Raw genomic sequence first — 13,793 nt, 5'->3', positions numbered from 1 at the left:
AATACATTTCAGGAGTCATCATGAGGTAGACAAGTCAAGTGATTCGGGCAATTATTTTGAGCTTCATATTTTCCTTCTGTCCGAATGCCACAGAGCTTGCATTAAAGACTGTCAAATTATGTGTCACATGGGTTAAAATCTCTATAAAGATCTTGGTGGTTGCTGCTGATGTCGAGGGTGAAGAAAAACTGTTGTTGTTTTGGTGGATAGATCTACAGTCATTTTCCGACCTGCCTCTTATATCAATTTATATTCCAGACAGTAATTCTGTCAAAGAGAAGTCTGAGGACGTGACATGAGGCTCGAGGGCAGGAGGTGTCACAGCCCTGGACATTTTTGGAGGACTATAATTGTCTGGAGGGAGCTGCTGTAATGGCTTACAGTCCAAAGAGTACATGCCAAAGTCAAGATGAAGATCCCTCTTGGTCTATTAATCCTTAGCTCTCCTCGCCTGAACCTAAATGTGGCCCTGAACCACAGAGCAGCAAAGATGAGGGGATGTCAAATATTCTTCTCCCACCTCGCCGACCTGTCTGCATCTTTTTTTTCCCTGTGTCCCCAAAGCCAATGCAACTGCTTGATGACACATGTCAGAGACAACTCCCACGCAAGGAACCAACCTGGTGGAGTTTCTCTTCCAGATTATTCGCACAGTGGTAAAGAAAGTTTCACTGAAGCAGTTGTCTTGGATATTAAAGTCTTACATCACATGCAATTCTAATAATAGAACTGTTAAATTGCTCACATGGCTAACATTGATTGCAGTCATGTCATTCTTTGTGCACAAAACAAGATTCTCACAAGCAAACAGTTCTTTCTCCAGTCTCCGAATGAAACAACAGCTTAGAAATGCCCAAGTGATCTTTAAAGAACTGTGAAAACTTTCTACAACAAACTTTGTCAAATGATTGCGGGGAGTTGATAATCACAGGATGGTGTGGGAGAGAGTAACTCTACAGCGGAGACAACTTTCATGGAGTGAAAGAAAAACAGATGCTAAACGAGAAAACAAATGTTCGACGAACCACACTCCTGTCATGAACACTACGGCGCCGCTACGCAACATCTGGTGCTTTTCAGACACATTACCAACAACACAACTGTGTTTATTGGGCTTATGAGGATGAATGAATACAATCACACACACAGTAGATCACACATAGTGGTTCGTCACAACAGCTGAACAAGGCTGGATCACAGAGGCAGAAGTTGCTCAATAAGGTGCTTGCGGTGGTTGAGGCCATATGTAGCTGCTGCGATAAATTAACTTAAAGAGTTCCCAAGACTCTCCTGTGTCTTCTGGCGTCTTTGGCTCTCTCCGTTTTGATTACCCAAAAAGAGACCACTGTCTTTTACAAGCACCAAAAGGTAAAGTCATCTTTCTGGAGTAAATTGTCTGCTATGACATTCTCTATGGATCATTAGAGTACGAATATAGATTCATATGTTATCTGAGGTGTACTGCCAAAGTTTTATATTTCAGCTGAAAACATAGTTTTCCTTTTTTCCAAATATTTGCCTTTGACAGATATATCAATGAAACCAGCTGAAGAGTTAAAGGTCCAATTTGTAAGATATCTACTGAATGAAATCATCAAGTGACCTTACTATATGATCAGACATTAAAGAAACATGCTAGGTTGAAGTACTAGCTTCGCTGACAACAATGCAGCAGCCAGTATGTCCTCCTTCTAAGCTTAGATTCTGGTCCTGAATGGTCTGGATTTGTTTGGACCAGAGAAGGTAGGTGGTTTTGAAGGCGCCCCCCACATGGCTGTTTTGGAAGCCCCTTGGTTATATCGTCATCTCTAACATCGAGTTATTGTTCTATCGTGACTCAGACAGTCTAGGGGGGCTGGAGCCAATCTCAAGGTAACACTAGACAAGAAGCGGGGTACTGCCAGAGCAAGAGAGCAGTCGATCATATTCAGATGAGGGCAGTGTCACCAAATAACCTAAAGCACATGTCATGTGGAGGGAAGCCAGAGAAACCCCATACAGGTAAGATAATAGTATGAAAGTCCAGGAGGAAGGGTCAGTTTTATCAATCAACTTGAATTTTTGATCGAGAATAGTGTTTGACATAATAATCCATTTTCAATCAACTTTGGTTGTGATAGAAATACTGCCACTTATATAAGTTCCCATGTTGGTCATGATTACACAAGAGCTCTTTCACACAAAGCAAATCCAACGTGGAAAGGCACACTGGCAACAATGAAAATAAGAAATGTATCCCCATATAAAGGCAGACAAATGCTCTTAGATGTCTTTCGCACCATTTGTCCTCCATACATACCAAAGTTGCTCAAACATATTGTGGGAACTAGAAGCAAGACTTACAATTTATGTCAGAATTTCAGACAGAGGCACAAAGCTGACTGGGAACATTGAGTGGCATTATGATTGGACCAGATTAAAACAAAACTGAAAAAAACCCCACCTTTTTTCTTTAAGCAGCAAACATATTTAAAGGACTTCTCACCATGCTCAAGGTTCCAGTTTGTCATTTTCCACTAATTAAAAACTGAGTCTCAGAACTCAAATACTTCCTTTTAGAGGTCTATTCACCAGGACAACACAGGTAGTGTGGCATTGTGGGGAAACAAAAGAACAATACTTCAGTATGTGCTTAATTGTTTGGAGGAAAACATTTATAAGAATAATCAAGTATTTGATAAGTTGACAATTCTGTTAACATTTCAGCTCCAGTTGTGTTTATTTTGACAAACAAAATAAAACAACTTGACAAAAAGCGATTAATTTTTTTTAGGTGTTTTGACATCCACCTTTAAAATTGTACTTTTTGGCCCCGTTGGGTGAACTTTGCCAGAACACTCAGTGTTGGGAGACTATTTGCTACAGACTGGCAACCGACAACCTTTGTAGCAATAAAACATTTCCCTATAGGCTTAGCTAAATATAACAGTGATGCAATACTGATGTTGTTTTTTTTTTATCTGACACCACACATCTGTTACATAACTGTCCATACATTATACAAATGTAACTTCATGTCGACAGACGGTCCCTCTAGCTAAGAGGAGAGAACTCTGTTGGGAGGAGAAGTTCTTTTGATGTGATAAAGCATGCAGGTCACAGATCCAACATATTACCTTCTGCTCTTCATGCCTACTTTGCCAACAGGATGTTTGACCTTTCTCCTTACGGCTGAGTCCATCATCTAAGATTTAACTTAACCAGGCCTGGATTCAACAAGCATCTCCGGGGAAGAAAATCGGTCCAAACTGGCTAGAAACTCTCAGAGTGATGTTTGGTTCTACGTTTAGGCCTGGAGGTATACTAAGGAAATGACCGCTATCGGTGCCACTGAGGTTTTTAAATGATATATTTTTGACAAATATTAAATTCAATTTTGAGTGGAGTGAGAAGAACACGATTAACAAGCGCTTAACAGCGTCATGTCAAGGAGGGAAATGTTTGCAATCAAAGATTTAGGTCACACCTTATCAGTCTTCATTGCACTTGTTGAATCCCAAATACAACTTTTTTCAGATTTCTCTACTTTATGTCCAACCTGATATTTCGTAATGTCTCATTTAAGTATTTAACCAATACAGCAAATGGGATTACCCAAAGGTTTAGCATAACAGTCCAGTGTAAATGCTATTACGATAATGCTAATATATACAAAATTGACTTTCCCCTAGCAGGGTCAAGCCCATTTGTGCTATCAGGCTGTCTGCAAATCATGTTGGGGCTTAATTTCTCATCCTACAGCCAGTTCTGTGGATTTCATCCTCCACTACCTATTATTTTCAGTTTGAGAAGATGCCTGGGGGGCAGATAAACATCATGAAGCGCTAATTAAGCTCAAAGTTGCCGTCCTAGTCAGAAGTTCCAAATTTGAATGGGCTGACTTGCTGGGGCCAAATCTCTGGGTTTCCACCCCAAGGCAGTACAACAAACATCAATACTGCATTTTTAATGGAAGTAAATGGGGGTATGCATAATTTGGGAGCTCATTGAGCAGCGTTTGCTGCTTTCAAAGAGACATATTCAAAAGTGTGTCAAGCTTAGGTTGTAAATGATTTACATTTTATTCAATCTTTAAAGTATTTTCTGTCTCATAGCTTAAAGATGGTTTTAATCAAATCCCAGGTCATAAAGATGATATTATTCAAAATATCAAAATGTGATATAACAAAGACTACTGACAGGTGAGTGTGTATCTTAACAGAAAGAGCTTTTTGTAATCTAGAGATCATGAAAAACACGTGTTGAACATTGGCACACTCATCAGTTTATCCACTTGAATCTGTTCACATCACATACAAAAACAAAGAAACTCAAAGTGTGACAGCGTTTTGGGAGTAGCTCAGCCGCTGCACAGTGGTGTTACTGCTTAGTTTACTGCTCAAGAAAGTTAATTAGACGGTGGTTTGGAAACAGATGGTGTTCTATAAGAGAAATGGGAGCAGATGAATTTAATAATGTTGTGTTTTTTGCTTGGGTGTACCTCTTCTGCTTTAGTCTGCTCAAAGGCAAACTCCATCGTGGGAACAGCAAGTTGGTTGGCGAAGAAGTTCACATCTCCCGGCAACTGCAGCGAGCTCACATTGGGTCCAGGGCAGTTTCCACCACGAATGCAACTCAGCAACTGTCTCTGAAGGAGGGAAGAAAAGAAAGATAGTGTGATAAATGAAGTACACAGGATGAAAAAGAAAAGGCCACAGACAGGTGTAGTTAAAGGTCCAATTTGTAAGATATCTACTGAATGAAATCATCAAGTGACCTTACTATATGATCAGACATTAAAGAAACATGCTAGGTTGAAGTGCTAGATTCTCTAACAACAATGCAGCAGCCAGTATGTCCTCCTTCTAAGTTTAGATTCTGGTCCTGAATGGTCTGGATTTGTTTGGACCAGAGAAGGTAGGCGGTTTTAAGGGACCCCCACATGGCCGTTTTGGATGCCCTTCGGTCTGCCAGGCAAACAGCAAACCAAAAGGTGTTGCAGCGATGGAAGCGGGCAAGAAAACTGGTTGAGATAGAACTGAATTCTAACCTACCTAAAAAGCCCATACACTTTTTACACTGGACACTAATTGGTCAGGTGCCCAAGAGAGAGAGTGTGTGTAGTTTGGCCTTTTTTCAAATTAAATTTCAATTTCAAGAAGCAAACAAATGTGGATTGATTATATGAGTTATATTATGTGTGTTAACATTTAAGTGTTCAGGAGTTAAACAGAGGTTAGCAAGGTGCAAATGAAGGTCATGGCGTTTCGTTGGAAGTCACACAATTGGCGATTAAATAATGCAGGCTTCTGCAGTCGAAGTGTTCTTGGGCAAAACACTGAACCCCAAATTGTTCCAGAGGGCATAGCCAGCAGTCTGTAAATATGTAAAGTTGATGGGCACTTTATGTAGCAGCCTCTGCCAACAGTGGTATGAATGGGTGAATGTGACGTGATGTAAAAGTGTTTTGAGTGGTCAGTACAGCCCATTTAGCATTTATCATTTAAAAAGGCTGTGTGGTATGTGGTACACAACAACCACACAGCCTTTTTAAATGATAAAAACAGCCTCAACACTGTTGACTTAAATATACAATATCGGGGCGCTGGTGGCGCAGTGGTTAGTGCGCGCGCGCCCCATGTATGGAGGCTGTAGTCTTCCAAGCTGGCGGCCCGGGTTCAAATCCAGCCTGTGGCTCCCTTCTCACATGTCATTCCCCACTCTCTCTCTCCCTGATGTCCGACTCTATCCACTGTCCTATCTCTCAATTAAAGGCACAAAAAGCCCCCCCCCCAAAAAAATACAATATTAAGGCTTCAACATAGCACTGATAGATTTATGTAGACGTAAACTTGATGTGGCAATATGCATATCCTTGCTTAAACTTCACATTTGCTGTGGCTTCTATTAACTACACTTTGAGAAACATTTGGACCTCTTTGCTTCCTTGTTCATTCAGGAAGGTGTGATAGGCTAGGGTTAAGCCAAACTTTAATTAAACATACTCACAATCGACAATAAGTAAGGATGTATAGTGTATTAGCATCCAATGAATATAAAAGGAAACTTTTAGAAACTTTTATTTTATAGAAAATGGATTTAAAAATGCATTGTTGATTTAATGAGTGTTTCAGTTTGTGGATGCTCAGTAGGTGTTGTGCTAATCAGGGAGAAAAGCAATTTTTTTTAAGCCATTAAAAAATGATAGAAGTTGTTTGAACACCAAAGCCATTCAAAATAAGCAAGGACAAGCCTTAATTAGGCTAAATAAATAGCGCTGAGATTGAAAATGGTAAGAGGAGGTTGTTATTAACGTTTGGTTTGTGCCTAATTACAACAATCCAAGCTGTTGTCACGTTTCTCCACAGTTGACCGCTTTCTGGTGTTATTCCAGACTGAAGGCACAACAAGGCTGCTGTAAAGAAAAGTGTTGAGACCAGAGTCATGGTGTCGGAAAACAGAAGTCAGCAGTCAATCAATAGAAGCTTATCTTAACTGTCCAAATCCACTGTGCCCGTCCGACGTTTCCATGTTTTTCTGTCACATTGCAGTTACCGGTAATTAAATTGTTTTTTTCAAAGTCTGTCAAGGAGAGAGCTCTGCTGTCCAATCATCCCCTCTACTGTCACTGGCACACCGTCATCATCTTTTTCTAGTGTATTTTCTCTCTTTCTGTTGCTTTTTTAAACATTAACCTCTACTCTGACGCATTCCCACCCTCAGTAAATAAAGGACGGATGATAATACCTTTAACCTTGCCTCGACATGTCGGCCTGTACCTCAGTGTCACGTTCACTTTGAAAAAAAAAAAAGACTGGAAGGGCAAAAAAATGTACAAGCACATCAAGATTCATGAAGGGCATTTCATTACCCACTTACGTCTGCTAATTGTGGGAGTTAACAGGGTGGGAATAAATGCTTGTTCATGTGTGCACAATTTAAAAGGTGATCGAGATTCATAGAGGGACATTTGCCCACTGAAGGCTGACTTATCACAATGTTAGCATATTCTTCTTTCCAATCACTTACAGAAGCCTGTTAGAGCGGAGGTCAAGCAAAAAGGGCTGTACATGAAGTCTATGGTCAAATACAAACACCGGAAACTATGCATGTGTTCGGTGGTTGTTGTTTCTGTAGTAAATGTTCAATGATGAAATCGTGAAACAGACTGTGGATCATCTTAGGATTTATTCAGCCGAGGTCAGACAAAACAGAAACACACATGGCTGACAAAGTGCAGATCATTGCTGACCCATGCTGAAAATCATCTGACCAAGATCTGACAAATGTGGCCAAATCTTCATCACACAGTGGTGCTTATATTCTGCTAGAAGGTACAGCCCACAAATGGAATTCCTTTCCATTTGGGACCATCACTATAAAGAAATAAAGAACCCCTTGACTTGAACATGATTTGTATACGTAACAGACGCACACTTTAGTCTAGCAAAGAGCATGTGGTTGGCTCCTATCCAAATAAAGATCTGCTGCAATTTAGATGTTTTATGATATAAGGTTACAGCTTCACAGACCCAAAAGAAGAATGACCCTTAAACACAAAATTATCAAGATGAATGAATTCTTGAAAATACGTACTAACAGCATGTCTGAATAATTTCACTTATATCATGCATGGCCACCATGGTTTTACCATGGTTCCCAAACGTTGGCACGCCAAGGACCCCCCATATAGCATCAACCTCTCTTCCCCCCTCTAGCAAATTTCCATAAGCTCCTTTAATGTTACGATTGCAAAAACTAAATAAACAGCTCCTTTATGTTCCCTTATTTAATATACAGTTAATAATAATATAATAATAATATCTGAAGATTGTTGGAGAAAAAGAAACACATTTGAAAATGCAGTGATCAACGGTATCTTAAAAAATATCAGAATGTTATAATATTAATTTTAATAGAAGTTGATTTTCATTCCAGTTTCCTCCCTCTTCCCCTCCAGTTTCTGTGAACCCCCCAGAACATCCCAGGCGACCCTCCATGGGGTAAATGGGAAATGGACTTAAGATTGTAGAGCACTTTTTTTGTGCAGGTCACACCTACACGTTACACATACATTCACAAATTAATGGCATACGCCGCTACCGCCGAAGCAGCGGGAGCAATTCGGGTTGATGTGTCTTGCCCAAGGACACATTGAACATGGAGCTGGGGATCGAACCCCCAACCTTCCAGTTGAGACTACAACTCTACCAACTGAGCCACAGCCGCCCCAGTTGGTGAGGGCCCTCGCTTTGACAAACACAAGTCTAAAGATTATTTACTGTCTTGATAAATACGACTGACTACAACCTAATCTGTTGTTTCAGTTAGAGATCTGCTGATGCATATGTTCCCCTCCATTTATTTAGAACGGTATTACTGCTGGCGTCCTATTCCCCACAGCAAACACCTGTGAGTGCACTTACAGATGTTAAAACTCAAAACTCTGGGTGGGTGAGCTCCATTTTCTGCAGCCAGGACTCAATCTGCTGTGGGATGATTTCCTCTAAATGACTGTAAAATATACCAGCATAGTGAGGAAAACATCATTATCATTACAGCTTGGCATGCTTTCGCTGACGGGGTGAAACTGTGCAGACAAAACTTTGCAATAAAACATGAAATCTAACATTTTCAAATAAACCTGTTTTGTAATTTTCACTCATACTCCCAAGTACATTTTGAGGATGTCATGCAATTTATAAATAACTAACCCTAACTCTATGACACAAGTCACCAGATGTGTGAGTCAAAGCTGACTCAAGTTAAAGTCATGATGAGTCTGCTCCACACTTGTGCTATCCAGCATCAATAACCATGCAGCTTGATGCCATACAGCTCACTTGTTTTGCATTAAATACCAATAGTCAAAGCATCAAATGTAAAATGTTTAGATGAGAGTGTGTAAAAGGGGTGTTAACCCTGAGCAGTGAATTTCAAATGTTTGTAGTGCTTTTTCTTGGGATTTTACCTTGGGTATAAATATATTGGATTACAATGTCCAGAGGCAGCTTTTATTATATCCAGTGGCGACCATTTGTACCAGCTCAGTCACTCCCCTTCATCAGCCCGACTACAGGCTACAACTACACATCCTCACCTCTGCATTCACTGGCAGTGTGCTCTACTGGAACGATGCCGCTGAACCACGATATTGGATGAACTTCATTTGAACTTGATTTGCATGAATGCCGGTGATTAGAAAAGGCTCTACCGCTACCGAGCAATCTAATTTGTGAACAAGTATGCCATTGAACTAGCTTTGACTGTCCACCACCTTGTATCCATGAGTGAACATGTTAAAACAATTTACAGCACTATCTCTAAGGGTCAGCGCTTAGGACAAACACTATGGTGCCAGTCACTGTAGAAAAAGCTGTCCAAAGACCAGCCTTAAGGATCAATATAAAGGGATTTCTTTGTACAGTCTGACTCTAAATGGATCGCAGCATGAATGTGGATTATGTAGAAAAACTTGGTTATGGTAGCCACATTGAATAAGGGTTTTTCTGAGTTTCTAAAATGGAATTTGTTTCCATTTTATGAAAGGAATAAATAATGAACATAAATGATAAACCATTTGCTGTGTGGTCATCTTATGGAGTTTTATTCAGTTCGTTAACTCCATGCATCTCAAAAGTTGTGTGCAACACTGTGCACACACTGGCAGAACTTAGAGAGTTGTCCCCCCGTCCCCTCCTCCCTAGAGTCGATGCTAACACTGGTTGGCATGTCGTGGACACTGAAGCTTCAGTGTTTAGCCAGCTCTGCATTGGTCTTGAAACCTTTCTGCATTCTAACCTCTCTCCTTTTTTCAAAAAAAGCATCTCCATTACTTATCCTAGTTTGACCGCGTTTCTGCTCGTGGAGCTTATTAGAAACATGCAGAGGCTTTTTAGGTCGGGTAGAATTAGTTCTATCTGAACCAAGTTGCTTGCCCGCTCCAATCTCTACAATAACTGTTGGTTTGAAGTTGGCAAACTGAGGGGTGAGGGGCAAAACGGTCATGTGGGGTTGCCGCCTACTTCTCTGATCAAAAGGAAAAACAAGGGGCGCTGGTGGAGCAGTGGTTAGTGCGTGCGCCCCATGTATGGAGGCTATAGTCCTCAGAGCGGGCGGCCAAGGTTCAAATCCAGCCTGTGGCTCTTTCCCCGCATGTCATTCCCCACTCTCTCTCCCTGATTTCCAGCTTTATCCACTGTCCTATCTGTACATTAAAGGCACAAAAAGCCCCCAAAAAAATCCGCACAGGAATTAAAAATTTAGAAGGAGGACATACTGTATTTTGGAGGGATATTATCTTAAACCTGCCCGAAAGGGATCCAACCAATAGAAAAGGTTTCTTCTCTCCTTGGATAGTATCTTATATTTTCTCTGCCAACACAAAAAACTAAATGTGAGTAACTGTACCTGTTTTATACCCTTATCTGTGTAATGTATCCTCCAGGATACAAACATTCTCCGCCTGATTTTCAAGGTTGTGAAAATCCAATGAATAACTTTTCAACAAGAACTAAAATGTTCCTTTAAAAACTATTTTCAAAAACAAAATCTGACCAAGCACTAATTAACCTGAAAAATGAACAACACTTAGTTCATTGTCGGTGTGTTTTTCACCACACACCGCCATTTTGGATTTTGATACAAATGATTTGTATCTATTTGAATGTTGGCATGAAGTCACATGACCTGAACAATTCACCCAAACATCCCTCCAGTGTTTCTCAGGAAATTAAGTGCAGCCAGTTTTTTGTCCATCAAACCCACAGCCTGTGAAATGTCTGTATCTCCAAGGCTTCAGGAACCATTAAAGAGTTAAACCCACCCTAAAGAGATCCAACCAATACTAAAGATTTCTACTCTCCTTGGCTGCTATCTTATATTCTCTCTGCCAAAGGAAGAAATATTTAGGATTGCCACGTTGGATAAATATCTAGCTTAACCTTAACCTTTGTTTTTATCGTGCTAAGCTTTAAAAATATATACAGCTTGTTTTGGAAGAATTTAGGTGACCTGAGGTTATTGCGTTCACTCAGCTCTTTAAAGGCCTGTGCAGTCTTTGAATTCCAGCAATAGAGAAAAATACCTCAACTGAAGTCACAAAGCAGAATTATATATAGAGATAGACTGTCATTCCATCTGCTATAGAGAGAAGATTTAAAGTCAGACCATGTACCTCTCCCTCCTCTTACAACCAGACACAGTGCATTAAAGGAGAGTGGAAGGGGAAAAGAGAAAGGATACAGATGGAATGAAAGTAGAGTCCTTTAGAGAGGGAATAATAATAAAAAAGAGATAGGTGTTAAAAAAAGGGATGCAGTGGGAGGACACAGAGAATAAACAAGTGAGCAGGGAAAGAAGGAGTGAGGGAGGGAGCAGAGAGAATGGGTAATTTCAGCCTGTAGTGCCACACCAGGAATCAATATTTAATTTCTTTGTCTGCTATTGTAAGGAAAGAGTGGAATCATTTTGAAGTCTCAGCTTAACCACTCAATATCACTCAGCCCTGAATATCATATGTCTGGTACACAGAATGGCTCTGTGGATTTAAAAAGGCATAATCACTTCACCTTTGGTAATCTTCATTAATCAGTATATCGAGTCCATTCTTACTAGTAGATAGGTACGTGACAGTTATGATAACCCTAGGCCTGGGCAATAAATTGATAACGATAATTACCGCAATATAATTTTTCTTAATATAAATATAACAAATGTTCAATAAAAGTTTGATCAATTAAACCTGTAATTACACCAACCAAACACTGGAAAATGGAGGGGGGCGCTAATGTACCTTTAACAGTAGTTGCCACCCGACATTAAACAGAAGAAGAAAAATACGACAAACAGCCAATCATGTCGCAGGGATTACAGACGTTTGGAGCGGAAAGGAAAGGACTCTCGGCTGCAGGAGTTTGGAGATATTTTTGGATATCTACAGTCCAACAAAAAGGAGAGTAAGGTGCTCTATTAAAATGTACTGAAGAGAAGTGCAGCTAAAACACCACAAACCTTTTCCACCATTTGAAACAATATCACCCGTTAGAGGTGATACGTGTGGACCATATTTTGAATATGTGTGGACCCTCAGCAAACACCGGGCCATGTAAGTGTGACTCCCCAGCAGCAACCTGTCATATCAGCATTTCCCAGCAACGTGCACCGAGCTAATGATACTGAAATGTTCCTCTATTCAAATATAGTTTATCATGGTCTGACATAAGGAATAATTGAACCACCATAACCATCTGGTTTCTTCCACTTTCACTCAGAAGCAAAAATCTGCTTTTAAATTTGAAAGAAAAAATGATTTAACATTCATCTTGATAATTATCGATATCGACTGATAAGACATTTGATATTGTGATAACATTTTTCGTCATTTCACCCAGGCATATGTCACGCTTTGTTTTTTGTTTCTATAAAAACAACATTATAGAAAAACAGTCATATACCATCACAGGCCAAGACAGCAGCACATGGATCAACTCAACCATCAAACAATCTTTGTTCACCTTTGTTCACATCCTCCTTCTTTTTACAACCAACATGGGGGGAAAAAAAAACACCATTCCTCTCATTTCCAGCAAAAATACAAGGCTCTAAAATGTTGTATTCTTTGCGTACCTCAGCGTTATGACACATCAAATAAGAGCAGGGATGCAGAGAGTGGCTGCGAAGCATCATCAAAATGCAACTCACAGCAACAATAAAGTGGTGAATGACAAAAACAACTTTGCATTATGTGTGTGATGATAATAATAATTCCGTTCCAGACTGTGGTCTTTGAAAAAGCCATTTGCAGCTGTTGAACTAAAAAGCATTTCCTAGTCATCCAGAAATGACTGACTGGGATATTAAATAGACAAAAAGAGAAAGGGAGGGAGGGAACTAGGGAGGAAACTGGGGATGGAGGGAGGATTGCACAGAGTCAGACACATAAAGAGTACACCATAGATATTATTTTGGTCCTTTAACCTTATAGTCTCTTTTTCTTGATCTGAGTCCAAGACAAATTTTCCCATGGGGACAATAAAGTGTATCGTATTGCATTGCATCCAACTGAAACGTAACATAGTCAGATAGAAATGCCCATATCATGCACTAGCAGAGGAACAAACCCACCAAAAACATGTCCTTTTTTTTATCAAATGGATCGCTGTATAAAAATATTTTACTGCAAAATTGTGAACATGAGGGCTTCTCCGTAAGGGACAGCTCCTGCCTTATCACATATATCTCTGGAGATCTAGATCAGAATGTCACCAAATTTGGACTGGATGTTCAAAGGTACTTATTAATTACAATTAAACAAAGTGTTGAAATAAACACACATGTTGTTTAATGTCTGAGGGTTATATTTTTATAAGATTAGGTTGAAGTAGTAGCTTTACAAATCATTGGAATGTAATAATTGATTATGATCGTAAAAATAAAAACTATGGGAGAGGATGCAAATGGATAAATTTGTCAATAATTCCTCTTCTCTCTGACAAACTGACTAACAGTTATAACTTACCGTCACACAGGTGTCACTATTCAGCAGGTAACCAGCAGACGTTTCCTTGTACGATGTAAATGGACTAAATGGACTTGAGCTTGTTAAGCTTGTCTACCCATTCACACGCTGATGGCAGAGGCTGCTATGTAAAGTGTCCATCAGAAGTAACTAATTCCATTTACACACATTCATACGCCACAGACGAAGCAGAAGGAGCAATTTGCGGTTAAGTGTCTTGCCCAAGGACACATCAGACATGTTTCTGCAGGAGCTGGGGATCGAACCCCAGACCTTCCAAATTAGAGACAACTGA

General features: G+C 40.0%; 1 protein-coding gene across 2 annotated transcripts in view; it reads right to left on the bottom strand.

Moving 5' to 3' along the window:
* Nucleotides 1-13,793, bottom strand: part of LOC109982366 (inactive N-acetylated-alpha-linked acidic dipeptidase-like protein 2) — a 504,674-nt gene that overhangs the window by 130,266 nt on the left and 360,615 nt on the right. For both annotated transcript variants that reach the window (XM_065956060.1, XM_065956061.1), the window contains one exon: nucleotides 4,481-4,627. In XM_065956060.1, coding sequence (XP_065812132.1) covers nucleotides 4,481-4,627 — 147 coding nt within the window. The remainder of the gene's footprint in view (nucleotides 1-4,480; nucleotides 4,628-13,793) is intronic.

This window comes from Labrus bergylta, chromosome 6, assembly GCF_963930695.1.
Source record: "Labrus bergylta chromosome 6, fLabBer1.1, whole genome shotgun sequence".
Lineage (NCBI taxonomy): Eukaryota > Metazoa > Chordata > Actinopteri > Labriformes > Labridae > Labrus > Labrus bergylta.
Note: the sequence above shows the minus strand (reverse complement) of the source record. Positions and strands in the feature narration are given on the sequence as shown.